Source organism: Pongo pygmaeus, chromosome 2 (genome assembly GCF_028885625.2).
Source record: "Pongo pygmaeus isolate AG05252 chromosome 2, NHGRI_mPonPyg2-v2.0_pri, whole genome shotgun sequence".
Lineage (NCBI taxonomy): Eukaryota > Metazoa > Chordata > Mammalia > Primates > Hominidae > Pongo > Pongo pygmaeus.
This window is the reverse complement of record NC_085930.1, coordinates 46,654,576-46,671,020: the sequence shown is the minus strand read 5'-3', so window position 1 is coordinate 46,671,020 and position 16,445 is coordinate 46,654,576. Positions and strand designations below refer to the sequence as shown.

The following is a 16,445-nucleotide window of genomic DNA, read 5'->3' as shown; positions in this document are numbered from 1 at the left end:
TTAGAGTGACAATACAAGTCCTTGAATAATCCTAACTCACAGGTTTGGGGTGTCTGTGACATCTCTCCCCTCTGCTAGGAATACTAGTCAGTGTTGATGTGAGACCACCAGCTTTGAAATCTACCAGATAAGCTTTTAGGATCTATTTTTGGGTGCCTTTGGCTTAGGCAATTACACACTCATAATGCTGCCTTTCAGAAAAGGAAATGAAGATCAATATGTAGCTGATCTCAGGTACAGCATGATGTACCTCTTACTCCCAGTGGAAGTCAGCAAAAAAAAAAAAAAATTACCATTCAGCAAAAATCATTCTAGTTCATCTTGCACAAAGGAAGTATCAAGTCCCAAATATACATTAATGGTGTCATATATAAAATGTTACATGCTAAATGAACTTAATGTATTGGCTTTCACAGCAGCCTTTCAAGTGAATGGTTATATACCATATATACGTGTGTATATATAAATGTATATATATATATATGTGTTATATATATATGTGTTATATATATGTGTATATATATATAACACATATATATATAACACATATATATGCAAATATATAGGTGGCATCATATCTCTCTAATTTTTCTATTAAAATATTAACTTGCCCTTATTCACTTTTACCCATCAAGATTTATTTTTAAAAACTTAAGATAATAGCAAGAAAATCCAATCTTTGAAGTTATTATAGCTTTGAAATAGTATCGAGATTAATATTCCAACTTTTGAGTAAACATTTTCTGTAAAGTAGTGCAAAAGAACACTGATAATATTTGCTATTCAGAACTGTCGTAGAAAACTGATTTAAGCAGAACATAAAAATCTTCCATAAAGCCCAGAGGAACAACAAACATCTTCTATGTTCTGAAATCTATAATTAGACCAAAAAAAGCTAATATTGAAGCTCCAATCCAAAAAATTATCACCTTCAATATATCACTAAGTCAGAACCAATTCAATTAAATCTAACAGAGTGCCTCAAGATTCATATAGAGGCATGTAGATGTTAGTATTCTAAATATGACTGGCTGAGTGGATTCCTATAGAACACCCTGGGATTCAGACATTGTCCCAGTATTTTTCACCATGTAATGCTCATATCACTTGCATCAGAATAACCTGGGGTGTGTGTTTTAAAATACTGATTCCTGATGCCTACTCAAGAACTACTGAATCAATCTCTGAGACAGGGGTCAGGAAATATGCATTTTAGAAAGCACCCCAAGTGATTCTTAGGCACAGCAGAGTTATGTAAGAACCATTTGTCCAATCAAATAGAGTAAAATAGTATTATTGGCCCTTCCCCAGCATGTATATATAAATATTCCCTTTAAATTTATGGAACTTCCCATAAAAACCTATGATGGTAGAAATTAATCAGATTAGCTAAAAAATAAAAACATTTGTTGAATAAGTACTTTGTATTTCCTCAAATTTAACAATTCTTCTGAAAATCACATATAAAGCTAAAAATCTGAAACCTATAAAATTGCTATTTTTGTAGGCCGGCAATAGTCAAATAGTGGCAATTTCTACACAATAATATACAAATACATTCAAATTCTTTTGGAAACTAGTTAAAGATAAATGCTGACACAAGCAAAATAAGCATTCACAACAAATACTTACAAAATACTCATTACCACAATAAGAGTGATGTTATAGTTTTCCATTTCCTTTTTCTTTCCTGTAGATCACAAGAAAAAGGCTGCATTAGAATGAGAATTGTGATTACAACTGATCCAATTTTTTTTTTTTTGAGATGGAGTTTCGCTCTTGTTGCCCAGGCTGGAGTGCAATGGTGCGATCTCAGCTTACTGCAACCTCTGCCTCCTGGGTTCAATTAATTTTCCTGCCTCAGCCTCCTGAGAAGCTGGGATTACAGGCATGCGCCACCATGCCCAGCTAATTTTTGTATTTTTAGTAGAGACGGGGTTTCTCCATGTTGGTCAGGCTGGTCTCGAACTCATGACCTCAGGTGATCCACCCTCCTTGGCCTTGCAAAGTGCTGGGATTACAGGTGTGAGCCACCGCGCCTGGCCCTCAACTGACAGAAATTTAATACTCATTTGAAAAGAACTGAAAAAGAACTTTTAAAAATTATTTGTAAAGACAAAGTGATTTAGGGTAAATTCCCTGCACCCCTTTTTTTATTTCTGACATCCTGAGTAGTATGAAACAAATCTACAAAGAGAAAACTTTCAGCACTCCTTAAAATTTGGCCTATATTGCAAATTACTTTACTCTAAAATTAAATAAGCAATTCAATACAAAATGCTTGATAGCTAAGTACGTAATAATCAACAAGCAAATATCTCTCCAACTGAGCTTACATAAAATGCTTCCCTCGTTAAAAAACAAAACAAAACAAAACATTATCACCTATTCATTGTTACCCAAACTTTTAAACTCCAAAATTAAAGAACCATTAATCTTAAATAGTGGATAAACATAGTCACACTAAGCTACAAGCCTCAAAGGAAGATCTGATAGTGTAAGAGGATGAGAAGTTATGACAGTTTTATACCTCTGAGAGGAAGGGAGTAACAGTTATTAAAAGTAAGGTGTGTTCAAAATTGAGAATGAAGATAATAAAAGTCAAATTTTACCTTTGCAATTTTGCTGGGCTGGCCCTGACAGTATATAAGGATTAAGAGAGCAGTACACTCAAACGTAGAAATTGAATGTCTATAAATGCTAGGCAGCAAATAAATGAGCAAAGTGGTTCAGAAGTTGGCAGGGTGGTGATTGTCGTGGGGGCTGTGGCAAGCTGGGGTGCACTCAATCTAACAGGGCAGGTACTACTATGCTACAACCAACTGCTGCCATGAAGGGATTTCAGTGCTGGGTTGTCAGATCTGAGTTTTTATATAAAAAGGTCCAATTTTAGCCAGGCGTGGTGGTGCACACCTGTAATCTCAGCTACTCGGGAGGCTGAGGCAGGAGGTTCACTTGAGCCCAGGAGCTTGAGGTTACACTGAGCCATGATCATGCCACTTACAGCATGGGCAACAGAACGAGACCCTATCTGGAAAAAATAAATAAAATTTTTAAAAAAGTTTAATGTCCAATTTTTAAAATGACACGTGGGCCAAATAAAATATATTGGTTATATGCTTGCCATTTTGCAACTCCTCCTTTATACTTATATATTAGTTATCTTAAAGGAAATCAGAGTTTGATAAACATTATCAAAAAGGGAGGGAAGAAAACGAGACCTCCTGACACAAGAGGCACATTCTGCTTCATATAACTAAAATAAAAATCTTTCACCTCTGTTTACCAGGTGACAACTACCTGTAATATCTGCTTTGGTACCTAAGCCCACATCTCCAGAGGAATGCTGAGAAGAAAGTTTAGGAACTGTTTCTGCTGTTCGGTTGAATGTTCGCCTTCTCCTTCGTAGGCCAGTAAGTTTTCCGGGGTCTTCAATGGCCTGATTTAGTATAGATTCTTCAATTAACAAATCTGATTCTAAGAAAAAAAAAAAAACAATCTTTAGATAATGGGGAAAGCTCCTCAACTATAAGATACAACGGTTTTTGGTGGTTATTTTTGATAATTTTCTTTAACGAATTTCTTAGGTTCTCATGACCTAGATTCAAATTTTACACTTAATGAAAAGCTTTAGAGAGTACAATGACCCCATAATGAGGTTTCATTATTCCAGGAAGAATGTGTATTAATAAATGATGGGCTCATCAGAGCAAATTTGCCATGTGCTATGTTATTAATACATATTAATGTAATAATTTCAGTTATGGAAACAACAGGCTACCCACTTACACTGGATCATTAGAAAGATTTCAAAGACAGATTATAGTACTTCTCAACCTTACAGGAAGGAGTAGCATATACTAGTTCTAATTTTCAACAAGGGTTTGCAAGAAAGAAAGCACTCGCAAAGAAAATCTGTAAACAACCTAAAAACCTCATTTTTGGCATTTGTTTCAACCTTTTCCTCTGCCAGAATTTTTATTAGAAACCTATTCAGTGGCCAAACTAATTTTTGAGTTTCATTTTTCTCTGCTCCTGATGAAGAATTTAATAATGAAATAGACAAGGAAGAAAGGCAAGGAAAATTATCAGCAAACTAGATGATAAGCCTTAAATTACCTTGAGTTGACTGACCACCAGCTTTTCTTCAACTAAACTTAAATTGTGCTCGTGTATGTGTATGTATATATATACACACACGTATATATACACACATATGTGTGTGTGTGTGTATATGTATATATTTCTCCCATGTATATGTTAAGAAATATCCTAACAGAACCACTGTATCGTTTTCCCCAGTCAGTCTCTAGTACCCATCTCCACCAAATCCATACATGTACGTACTACCATTGCCAAGTGGGCCTGCATAAGACCAGGAAAGCTGCATCTGATAAGGAAGGTGGCCCCGAGGACTCCCCAGAGCTTAGACAGCACAGGTGTATATCTATGATCAGGTTATGCACTCAGTCTCCTTGGCTCCTTACAGAGGCAAAGGGGTATGAGAGCTCTTAACTGTGTGATCTTGATAAAACTCACTTAACCTCTCAGTGTTTCAATTTTCTCTTTTAATAAAATGAAAAATAATAATTATACCTTGTTGTTCTGAGTATGAAATGAGTTAATATCTGTAAAGCACATAGAACTTTATTATGTATGTCTGGGATACAATAAGCATCATGTAAGTGTTTGTTCGGCCAGGCAATGGTGGTACCTCACACCTGTAATCCCAGCACTTTGGGAGGCTGGGCAGGCGGATCATGAGGTCAGGAGTTCGAGACCAGCCTGACCAACATGGTGAAACTTCGTCTCTACTAATAATACAAAAATTAGCCGGGCATGGTGGCACGCGCCTGTAGTCCCAGCTACTCAGGAAGCTGAGGCAGGAAAATTGCTTGAACTCACAAGGCGGAGGTTGCAGTGAGCCAAGATCGCACCACTGCACTCCAGCCTGGGCGACAAAGCAAGACTCCATCTCAAAAAAAATACAAAATAAAAAAAAATTAAGTGTTTGACCAATGAAAATTAAAATTTTTGAAATTCCCTAAGTGGCAGAAAAAGTGGAACAGTGGGAACCACTTTCGTGGGAGTCGTTCCAACATCATTGACCAGTTTCCTGTTATGAATCCAAATGAAGAATCAATCCATTTTGTTAATAAATCCCATCTTTACAAAAATAGATAAATAAAAAAATTTACAAACCAAGGTGTTTGAAATAGTCCTCCAAAGAACCCCAGGAATTCTTTTCAATTAAAGATTTGACAAGGCCCCATGGCTGTTTTCTGTATTTCAAATCTGTGGAAACTCTAGTAGAATAAGAAGGAAAGAATATTTAAAGAGCAGACTTTAGTTATATTCATGTTACAATTAAATGTAAGATTGTATTCAGTGGAAAGTCAAAAAGATTCAAAGTCATTAATATCATAAAAGAAAATGCATTCATTCATAACTTTTATTTAAAAAATTAATGTGTGCCGCTAATAATTTCATCAAATTTTCCTTCTAAGTACTTGCCATTTTACTTATTTCCTTTCTCTAGCCCTAAATTTTATTTATCTAAATAGCAATAAAGGCTCAAAATAAATACTAAATTTTCTAAATTCCTTATATCAAAAATCTCTAGTGGTCATACACTAGGTGAAAGTAACTCCATTAACCAGAGTAGGCCAAGTACATGATGGCCCATCACTCTCTGTAATGCACCAACATTTCTCATTTCCCACTGCAGCAGAGCCAATTACTGCTCACTGAGCACTCCCCCAAAACTCCCAGCCCCTTTGCCATGAAACAAGGTCACATGATTGGTTCTGATCAATGGATTGTGAACACAATTCTACAGCTTTCTCTTCCTGTGGCAACTGAAACAACACATATTCTGGATCACATAGCTCCAGATGTCAAAGCCTTCATCAAGCGGGGCCCTTAGGTGAGAAGGCCCACTCTTCTGCTCACCCCTGTTGGAAATGTAATTTAAGCAAGAAATAAAACTGTTGTGTAAAGCTACTACTAAGAATTCAGGATGAATAAATTACCAGGATATAATCTAGCCTATCCTAACACACTCATTTACAGTAGCTCACCTTAGCCTGCATTTCTGTTTTGAAGATCGGATGATACAGTATCTGTTCACAGTATAGAAGTAATCATGGTAGGGGACATCATGTGTCAGTACTTCTGAATCTACCATATAAAATCGTGCTTCCCGACTTTCTTTATACAGTGTCTGCCAAAGTAAGATAAAAAATGTTTGTATGTATATGGTTAATATATGAATCTTCTTGCCAATTTAGAACATGTATACTAGGATTCCTTCTCAAAAATTACAAAAGACATGAGAAACCTATATACAAAGCTAAAAGAGCCTACATGCTGACTCTGTTGTCTATAAATTGAGAAAAAGAGGGCCGGGTATGGCGGCTCATGCCTGTAATCCCAGCGCTTAGGGTGGCCGAGGTGGGAGAATCGCTTAAGGTCAGGAATTCGGGACCAGCCTGGCCAATATAAAAACACCCAGCCTCTACAAAAAAAAAAAATTTTAATAAAAAATTAGGCCAGACACAGTGGCTCACGCCTGTAATCCTAACACTTTGGGAAGCTGATGTGGGCGGATCATTTGTGGCCAGGAGTTCAAGACCAGCCTGGCCAACATGGCAAAACTCCATTTCTCCTAAAAATACAAAAGTTGGCCAGGTGTGGTGGCACATGCCTGTAATCCCAGCTACTCAGGGGGAGGCTGAGGCAGGAGAATCACTTGAACCCAGGAGGCAGAGGTTGCAGTGAGCAAGATCACCTCACTGCGCTCCAGCCTGGGAGACACAGCAAGACTCTATCTCCAAAAAAAAAGAAAGAAGAAAATATTAGTTGGGCTTGGTGGCACATGCCTGTAGTCCCAGCTACTTGGGAGAATGAGGTGGGAAGATCATTTGAGCCCAGGAGTTTGAGGTTGCAGTGAACTACGATTGCAACACTACACTCCAGCCTGAGCGACAGACTGAAACTGTCTCTTAAAGAGAGAAAGGGACTTACAGAAATTATATTTGCTGCCCCTGTGTCATTTATTTCATTGTCAAATTATTTTTTCGTTTAGGCGTGAGGACAAACCATATAATCTCTTATGTGTATTATAAGTTTATAGAGTTTTAAGTGTTCCTGTTAGGTGAACAATTCAAAAATCAATTGAATGAAGTAAGGATCCCACCTCAAAATTAATCAAAGTTCAACAAAACCACCCTTCACCAAAAAAGTCAAGAAGGATAGTAACCAAACAAAACACTGCTTTTCCTAAACAGGATTTTAAAGGGTCATTGGCCAAACCTTTCTCATTTTAACCATACCTTTTCTACCCATCCTCTAAGGGGGTGGGGGGGTTTCCAAAGTTTTCAAAGACCCCCCAATACCAAAATACCAGACTTTTCTTACGTTTGATAATCTTTTAAGAATTGTTTAAAGGTATGGAAATACGTTCTTTTTAATGATAATGGACAAAACTATAAGAGCACAACTAGTTCAGATGTTAAGAGATGTTTTCAGACTACTTGCAAATCAGATACTCAACACAAATTGGCTAAACACACACTCCGCTGTAAGACACTGCCACTCTGGTCACAGATAAAGAGCATTAAATAGCTCATACAGTATTTAATTTCAAAAACTCATTCTCTTCCTATGTGTCAAAGCAGCCATCTAGTTATTTGGCCCCTAACTCTTGAAACAATTCTGTAAACCAGATTTGAGTAGTGTTCCTTTTTCTGTCTTCTTTTTTTTTATTTTTTATTTTTGAGACAGGGTCTAGCTCTGTTGCCCAGGCTAGAGTGCAGTGGCTAGATCATAGCTCGCTGTAATCTCAAACTCCTGGGCTCAAGTGATCCTCCTGCCTCAGCCTCCTGAGTAGGTGGGACCACAGGCGCACACCATCATGCCTGGTTAATTTTATTTTTGGTAAAGACAAAGTGTCACTGTGTTGCGCAGTCTGATCTCAAACTCGTGGTCTCAAGTGATCCTCCCACCTGGGCCTCTCAAAGTGCTAATATTCCAGGGATGAGCCACCACAACTGGCCTGGTATTCTTTTTAAAAAAATATTTTCTTTGGGAGGCTGAGGCAGGCGGATCATGAGTTCAGGAGTTCGAGACCAGCCCAACCAACATGGTGAAACCCCGTCTCTACTAAAAATACAAAAATTAGCCAGGCATGGTGGCATGCGCTTGTAATCCCACCTACTCAGGAGGCTGAGACAGGAGAATCGCTTGAACCTGGGAGGCAGACCTTGCAGTGAGCCAAGGTTATGCCACTGCATGCCAGCCTGGGCGACAGCGAGACTCCGTCTCAAAAAAAAAAAAATTGTTTTTTGAATGTATGAAAGAGAAGAAATGAAGTATAATGACCCTCGGGAGCTCATCATCTAGCTTCAGCAACACTAACTCCTGCCCAGTCTTGCTTCCTTTGTCCTCTGTCCCATATTCCCTGCCTCTACCACCATCCTCTGCCCGGCTAGATGACTTCTAAAGGAAATCCTAGACATCAGTATAATGTCATCCATAATACTTCACTATATCTCTGTATAGATTCTTCCATATATCGCTTTTAAAATAAATATTATTTTCTTTAATACACAGCTGTAATACCATTACTATACATAAAAAATAAACAATTCCTGAAATCTCATAAATACCTTTTAACAAGTAGTTTGTTTGAATTAGGAGTGGATTGATATGATTCACATGCCTTTTAAGTCTCTTTTAACCTGTAACAGTTTCTCCTCCCTTTTTTCTTGCCACTTGTTTATTGAAACTGTCTTGTAAATTGGTGAACTATAATACGCATCTTCTCTCTTCCCCGACACATGACTCTTCTGGACACTGACAAAGCAGACGTACCTGCTTTTCAGTGGCAGCAGTGCATTTTCCAGTAAGTGGACTATTAAGGACTATAGTGTAGGTCATGGTTCTCAGCTGATCACCTCCAAGTTCTGCAGTCCAAGGGGTAGATACTACATCTAACAACAACAAACACAAAATGAGTTAGTTCTAGAAACTTAAACAGTATGACTTTAAATGAAATCGAAGGAGTTTCTGAATTATTAAAATTTCTATTTTGACTAGTGCTAACTTCCTTATAACTGGGTATTATACCATTAAAGAAAAGAGAGATTAAATGTTAAGCACTCTCCTTAAATGTGGCATATTCCCCATCTCTGATCCATTTATTTCTAAATTGTTTATTAATATCCTTTTTCCTTTTATTAGAAGATAAAATTAAAAAGTTGTTTCATCTGTAAGCTTCCTTTTAAAGTCCTCAGCACCTATGAAGAGAAGTAACGATGCCAGGTTTATCAGAGACGGAACAACACTTTAACATTCCCATCATCGAGGACAAAACTTTAAAATATTTTTGTCATTATGAAACCATATGACCTTGATATCAACTTACATAGAAATTATGTCAACGTTATGAGAAATCATGTAATGTCAGTGGCTTGTCTGCTAAAATCTTTAGTCACGGTAAGACAATGGAACATAAATGATTATATAATCTGTCTTAAGAAGACTATAAGATCATATCTCTATGTTTATAGCAAGATCCTGGTAAAAATTCTCTTTTATTTGCTTAGGGACAATATAGTGATTAAATACACACTTGAACAGAAATATAGTTCTAGAACACAGTGAAGGTCATTTCATGGAAGCCAAAAACTTAAAAAGTATAAATAAAAGCATTAAAAACTCTATTCAAAGACATGATTGCATCACCTAATGCCCCAGCACAAATCGACTTAGGCAAGTACCAGTATGTTTGACTGCTATTCACCAATATCCTAAAGTATAGGAGCCTTTATCTAACCCCATTATACTCATGATCAAAGGAAGGAAGTCAGGCTTTAGAATACAGCCAATTTTACTCAACTTCTTTTATATTGCTAGATCTGAGGATTTAATGAGGGATCCTAAAACTGCCTTTTGAGTATCTGGAAAAATCTTATAACTAAATTAAAAAGGCAAAATCACAAACCATAGAGTCTATCATCCAGGATTTTCTGTAAAATGATTTATTTAGGTATATATAAAAGAAGATATACAACTAATTCTAAATTACTTTTCAGAAGATTACTTTGGTCATATGTCAGCCTGTTTCAGGAAAATGATACAACCAATCTGTTGTTAATCAGAAATAAAATTTAAAGATGTAATTTAATTCTGCTGTTAAAACTGCACACTACTCAATGAAGCAACTATCAACAAGGATAAATGAAAAGTATTTGTCTTCCCATGAATGTTACCCTTGTAGTTTCAGCAATGTTACCAATAAGGTCTACTGAGTATTGCTTACCAGAGCATGACCTAATTAACATCATCTTGGAACAGTCAATCCTCCAATACCTAAGTAAAGCTTATCATAATGTAAAAAAACCTGGAATGAATTGTAGGAAAAATGGCTAGTACGCAAAAGGACATATGAACCATTTTGATATATAAAAGGCAGGAACTGCAGAATTTTAAAAATCCTTTGATGTAATAAAGTTTTTAAATTGGTGAACGTTCGTGCCCATTAGGATAGCTATTATAAATAATAATAATAATAAGTGTTGGCAAGGATGTGGATAAATTGGAAACTTTGTACATTGCTTGTGGAAATGTAAAATGATACAGTCAGTATGGAAAATAGTATGGCCACTCTTCAGAAAAGTAAAGATTGAATTACTATATGATGCAGCAATTCCATTTCTAGGTATATACCCAAAAGAACTGGAAGCAGGGACCTGAACAGACAGTTGTATGTCAATGTTCGTGGTGGCACTATTTACAATAGCTAACATGTGCAAACAACCCAGATGTCATTAATGGATGAATGGATAAACAAAATGTGGTATATACATGCAATGGAATATTATTCAGCTTTAAAAAAGGAATACATTCTGATACATGCCCCAACGTGGATGAACCTGGAAGGCATTACGCTAAGTGTATTAAGTCTGTCACGGAAGGACAAACATCGTATTATTCCACTTATGCAAGGTACCTTGAGTAGTCAAATTCACATAGACAGAAAATAGAATGGTGATCATCAAGAATGGAAGAAATGGAGCGTTACCGTTTAACAGGTATAGCATTTCAGTTTGGAAAGATTAAAAAGTTCTGAAGATGGATGGTGGCAATGGTTGCACAATAATGTGAATGTACTTAATGCCACTGAACTGTCCACTTAAAAATGGTTAAATGGTAAATTTTATCTTACGTACATTTTGCCATAATTTAAAAATTGATGAATCTAGGCAAGTGGCATATGGATGTTATCATACTATTCATGCAATTTTTCTGAAGCTTTATATATTTTTAAATGTAAAAGTTGGGGAAAAAGACTTAAAACTGAGCTTTAATTAAAGGTAGTGTCGGGGGTTGGGTCAAGGTGGTGAACTAGAAGCTGCTCGTGTGTGCCGCTCTCACAAACAGGAAACAACAGGGTTGACGAACACTGACCCTACTAGCTGATCATCTAAGAAACCATGTCAGAATCCATCCAGGCAGCAAGGGGACACAGAGGGCAGAGAGGAGCAAAGCTGGGCAGCGGCCCCTCTGGGATCGGCATGGAGCCAGGAAAAGCTCCTCAATATGGGAAAGGATGAGTGAGTGAGAGCTCCCTGGAGGATGGTACACAGGGACCTGTGTAAGACTAGTAATGGGAGAATTCCCCTGGTTCCCCTGGCCCCACTCCCACACTTCTAAACTAAGGCAGAGAGCCACCCAGAGTTTCTGCGGCAACAACTCTCAAGTCCATGGGGACCTCTATAAGCCTTGGTCCCTGGAACGGAATGACACCAGTACCATATCCCCAATAGAGGTCACGGTCCTGCCTGGGAGCAGTAAGATTGCTTCACTCTGCCTTGCCAGACAAGACTTGGTGCTAGCCTTCAGCCCAACAGTCCCACTTCTGCCTGAACTCAGCTGGCAGCCACAGCTTCCTGTTGCCCCAGGAAACACCCTGACAGCAGGGTAGGTGACTCCCACCCACCCCTGCTGCTGGTAGCTAGACAGGCCATGCCTGCTAGAGTGTCCAGCCCAGTGGTCTCACTCCTGCCTCAACTATGTGGGCAGGCACAACCCTGTGTTCCCCTAGGAAGTACCCAGACAGCAGAATAGGTGACCACATCCAGTCCCACAGCTCCTAGCTGAGCAGGACGTGCAGGCCTGAGTGATGCCGAAGGAGGGAGAAGCCCTCCCTCTCAGATCACTGAGAAAGTGAGATGCCCAGGTATGCAAGCCAGTGGAGGGGCAGAGTGTAATTCTTGCTGCAAGGTTGACCTGGCAAGCATATGGCCTGTCTGCCAACCATGGCACCTGCTTAAAAGAGCCCCGTGGTCCAAAACACCCAACAAAAGAAACGTGGGCACAGAGCCAGTCAAAGGGGGCTCCTCCAAGGCCCAAGAGCCGACCAGGGTAGGGGGTCATCACTTTCCCTTTTCACCACAGAGCACTACTACCAACCATGCGAAAACACAAATGAGTTGTGCTGCAGAGTTAAGAGCCTATCTGCCAGCTAATACTCTTAAACACTACGTACTAGATCACAGCCGAAAACATAACACCAAAATATTTTGCCAGTATACAACAACTGTGAAAACAAAGGTGACACCCATGAAAACAAAGGGTTCCCACCAGCGCCCCTGCCTCAGCCAATGCACAAGCACCCCACCATGCCATCATGGCTGCTGGCATTCATGAGCAGCACAGATCCAACTGCCACCACCCCAGTGAATTGCTTTGGCCAGCAACCCCATTGGCGTATTGTGGCCAGTGGACCAGGAACACCTCCACCCCTCCAGTGCAACATATTTCTAACCTTGAAGGGCCAGAGAACAAAGCTGGGGACACACAAAACTATGTGTTCTAACTCTAGCCCCCCCACAGTTAGAGCACACAGTCCAGGAGTTCTGAGCTGAGCCTGGGCCCCCTGAAATCTTCCAGAAGTGAAGACGGTCAACTGAACCCACCTTATTCCACAATCAAACCCCCACAGGCATCAAAGTGAAAAAACCCCATCCAAAAGACAGCAACTTCAGAGATTAAAGGAACATCAGTCCATACAGATGAGAAAGAACCAGTACAAGAACTCTAGCAACTCAAAAAGCTGGAGTGTCTTCCTACCTCCAAACAATTATACTAGTTCCCCAGCAATGGTTCTTAACCGGGCTGAAATTACAGACATAGAATTCAGAATATAGATAGGAATGAAAATCATTGAAATTCAGGAGAAACTCAAAACCCAATCCAAGAAATCTAAGGAATACAATAAAATGATACAAGAGCTGAAAGACAAAATGGCCATTTTAAGAAAGAATCATACTGATCTGATAGTGCTGAAAAACTCACTCTAAGAATTTCATAATACAAATTGCAAGTATTAACAGCAGAATTATCAGCAAAGCTGAGAAAAGAATCTTACAGGGCTAGTTCTCCAGATTAACTGAGACAAAAATAAAGAAAAAAGAATAAAAAAGAACAAAACCTCTGAGAAACATGGGATTATGTAAACAGACCAAATCTATGCCTCACTGGCATCCCTGAAAGACAGGGATAGAAAACAAGCAACTTGGAAAACATATTTGAAAATATCATCCACAAAAACTTCCCCAATCTCACTAGAGAGGCCAACATTCAAATGCAGGAAATGCAGAGAACCCCTATGAGATACATACAAGACAACCATCCCCAAGACACTTAGTCATCAGATTCTCCAAGGTCAACGTGAAACAAAAAATATTAAAGGTAGCTAGAGGGAAGGGGCAGGCCACCTACAAAGGGAATCCTATCAGGCTAACAGCAAAAACTATATTTGAGGGCTTGAGGGCCTATATTCAACATTCTTAAAGAAACTAAGACCAAGAATTTCGCATCCAGCCAAACTAAGTTTTATAAGTGAAGGAGAAATAAGATCATTTTCAGACAAGCAAATGCTAAGGGAATTCGTTACCTGCCTTACAAGAGGTCTTCAAGGTGGTGCTAAACATGGAAATGAAAGACTGTTAGCAGCCACCACAAAAACACACTTAAATACATAGACCATTGACACTATAAAGCAACTACACGATCAAGTCTGCAAAATAACCGGCTAACAACACAATGACAAGATCAAATCCACATATATCAATATTAACCTTGAATGTAAATGGGCTTAATGCCCCAATTAAAAGGCAGTGGAAAGTTGGATAAATAAGACCCAACTGTATGCTGGGTTTTTGTTTGTTTGTTTATTTGTTTGTTTGTTTGTTTGTTGAGACACAGTCTTGCTCTGTCACCCAGGCTGGAGTGCAGTGGCATGATCTCAGCTCCTGGGTTCAAGCAATTCTCCTGTCTCAGCCTCCTGAGTAGCTGGGACTACAGGCACGTGCCACCATGCCCAGCTAGTTTTTTGTATTTTTAGTAGAGATGGGTTTTCACCATGTTAGCCAGGATGGTCTTGATCTCCTGACCTTGTGATCCGCCTGCCTTGGCCTCCCAAAGTGCTGGGATTACAGGCGTGAGCCCCCATGCCGACAACTGTATGCTGTCTTTAGGAGACCCATCTCACATGCAATGGCATCCATAGGCTCAATGTAAAGGGTGGAGAAAAATCTGGCAAGCAAATGAAAAACAAAAAAAGCAGAGATCGCTATTCTAATTTCAGACAACACAGACCTTAAACCAACAATGATTTAAAAGGACAAATAAGGGCATTACATAAAGGTAAAGGGTTCAATTCAACATGAAGACTTAACTATCCCAAGTATATATGCAATCAACACAGGAGCATCCAGGCTCATGAAACAAGTTCTTAGAGACCTACAAAGAGACTTAGATAACCACACAATAACAGTGGGAGACTTCAACACCCCATTAACAGTATTAGACAGATCATTGAGGCAGAAAACTAACAAAGATAGTTGTGACCTGAACTTGACACTTAACCAAATGGACCTAACAGACATCTACAGAGCTCTCCACCCCAAAACAGCAGAATATACATTCTTCTCATTTTCACCTGGCACATACTCTAAAAATCGACCACACAATCAGCCATTAAACAATTCTCAGCAAATGCAAAAAACCCAAAATTATATTAACCACACTCTTGGACCACAGTGCAATAACAATAGAAATCAATACTAAGAAGATCACCAAAAATCATACAATTACATGGAAATTAAACAACCTGCTCCTGATGACTTCTGAGTAAACAATGAAATTAAGGCAGAACCCAAGAAATCCTTTGAAACTAATGAGAACAAAGACAGAAAATACCAGAATCTCTGGGACACAGCTAAAGCAGTGTTACAAGTTTATAGTGCTAAACACCGACATGAAACAGTTAGAAAGATCTAGAAATAACAATCTAACATCACACCTAGAGGAACTAGAAAAACAAGAGCAAATCAACCCCAAAGCTAGCAGAAGACAAGAAATAACCAAAATTAGAGCCAAACAGAATGAAATTGAGATGTGAAAAACCATACAAGAGATCAATGAAATCATAAGTTGGCTCTTTGAAAGAATAAATAAGATTAATAGACCACTAGCTAGACTAATTTAAAAGAGAAGATCCAAATAAACACAATCAGAAATGACAAAGGGAACATTACCACCGACCCCACAGAAAAAAAAAAAAAAAAACCAGAGACTATTATGAACACCTCTATGCACAAAAACTAGAAAACCTAGAAGAAATGGATAAATTTCTGGAAAAATAAAACCTCCCAAGATTGAGCCAGGAAGAAATTAAAACCCCACACAGACCAAGAATGAGTTCCAAAATTGAACCAGTAATTAAAAACCTATCAACCAAAAAAAGCCCAGGACCAGACGGATTCACAGCCAAATTCTACCAGACATGTAAAGAAGAGTTGGTACCACTCCTACTGAAACTATTCAAAAAAATTGAGGAGGAAGAACTTCTCCCTAACTCATTCTATGAGGCCAGCATCATTCAGCATCATTCTGATACCAAAACCTGGCAGAGAAACAACAAAAAAAAGAAAACCTTAGGCCAATATGTTTGATGAGCATTGATGCAAAAATCCTCAACAAAATACTAGCAAACTGAATCCAGCAGCACATCAAAAAGCTAGTTCACCACAATCAAGTAGGCTTTATCCCTGGGATGCAAGGTTGGTTCAACATATGCAAATCAGTAAGTGTGATTCATCACATAAACAGAACTAAAAACAAAAACCACATGATCATCTCAATAGATGCAGGAAAGGCTTTCAATACAATTCAACATCTGTTCATGTTAAAAACCCTCAACAAACCAGGCACTGAAGGAACATACCTCAGAATAATAAGTCACCTATGACAAACCCCACAGCCAACATCATATTGAATGGGCAAAAGCTGGAACAATTCCTCTTGAGAACTGGAACAAAACAAGGATGCCCACTCTCACCACTTCTATTCAACATAGTACTGGAAGTCCTAAC

At 38.6% G+C, this 16,445-nt stretch overlaps 1 protein-coding gene across 3 annotated transcripts in view; it reads right to left on the bottom strand.

Annotated features, from left to right (window-relative positions):
• The window catches only part of GRAMD1C (GRAM domain containing 1C), a 106,479-nt gene that overhangs the window by 7,192 nt on the left and 82,842 nt on the right, over positions 1–16,445 (bottom strand). For all 3 annotated transcript variants that reach the window (XM_054483008.2, XM_063661652.1, XM_054483009.2), the window contains 5 exons: positions 8,875–8,993; positions 6,081–6,223; positions 5,203–5,306; positions 3,301–3,477; positions 1,633–1,690 (listed from right to left, as the gene is read on the bottom strand). In XM_054483008.2, coding sequence (XP_054338983.1) covers positions 1,633–1,690; positions 3,301–3,477; positions 5,203–5,306; positions 6,081–6,223; positions 8,875–8,993 — 601 coding nt within the window. The remainder of the gene's footprint in view (positions 1–1,632; positions 1,691–3,300; positions 3,478–5,202; positions 5,307–6,080; positions 6,224–8,874; positions 8,994–16,445) is intronic.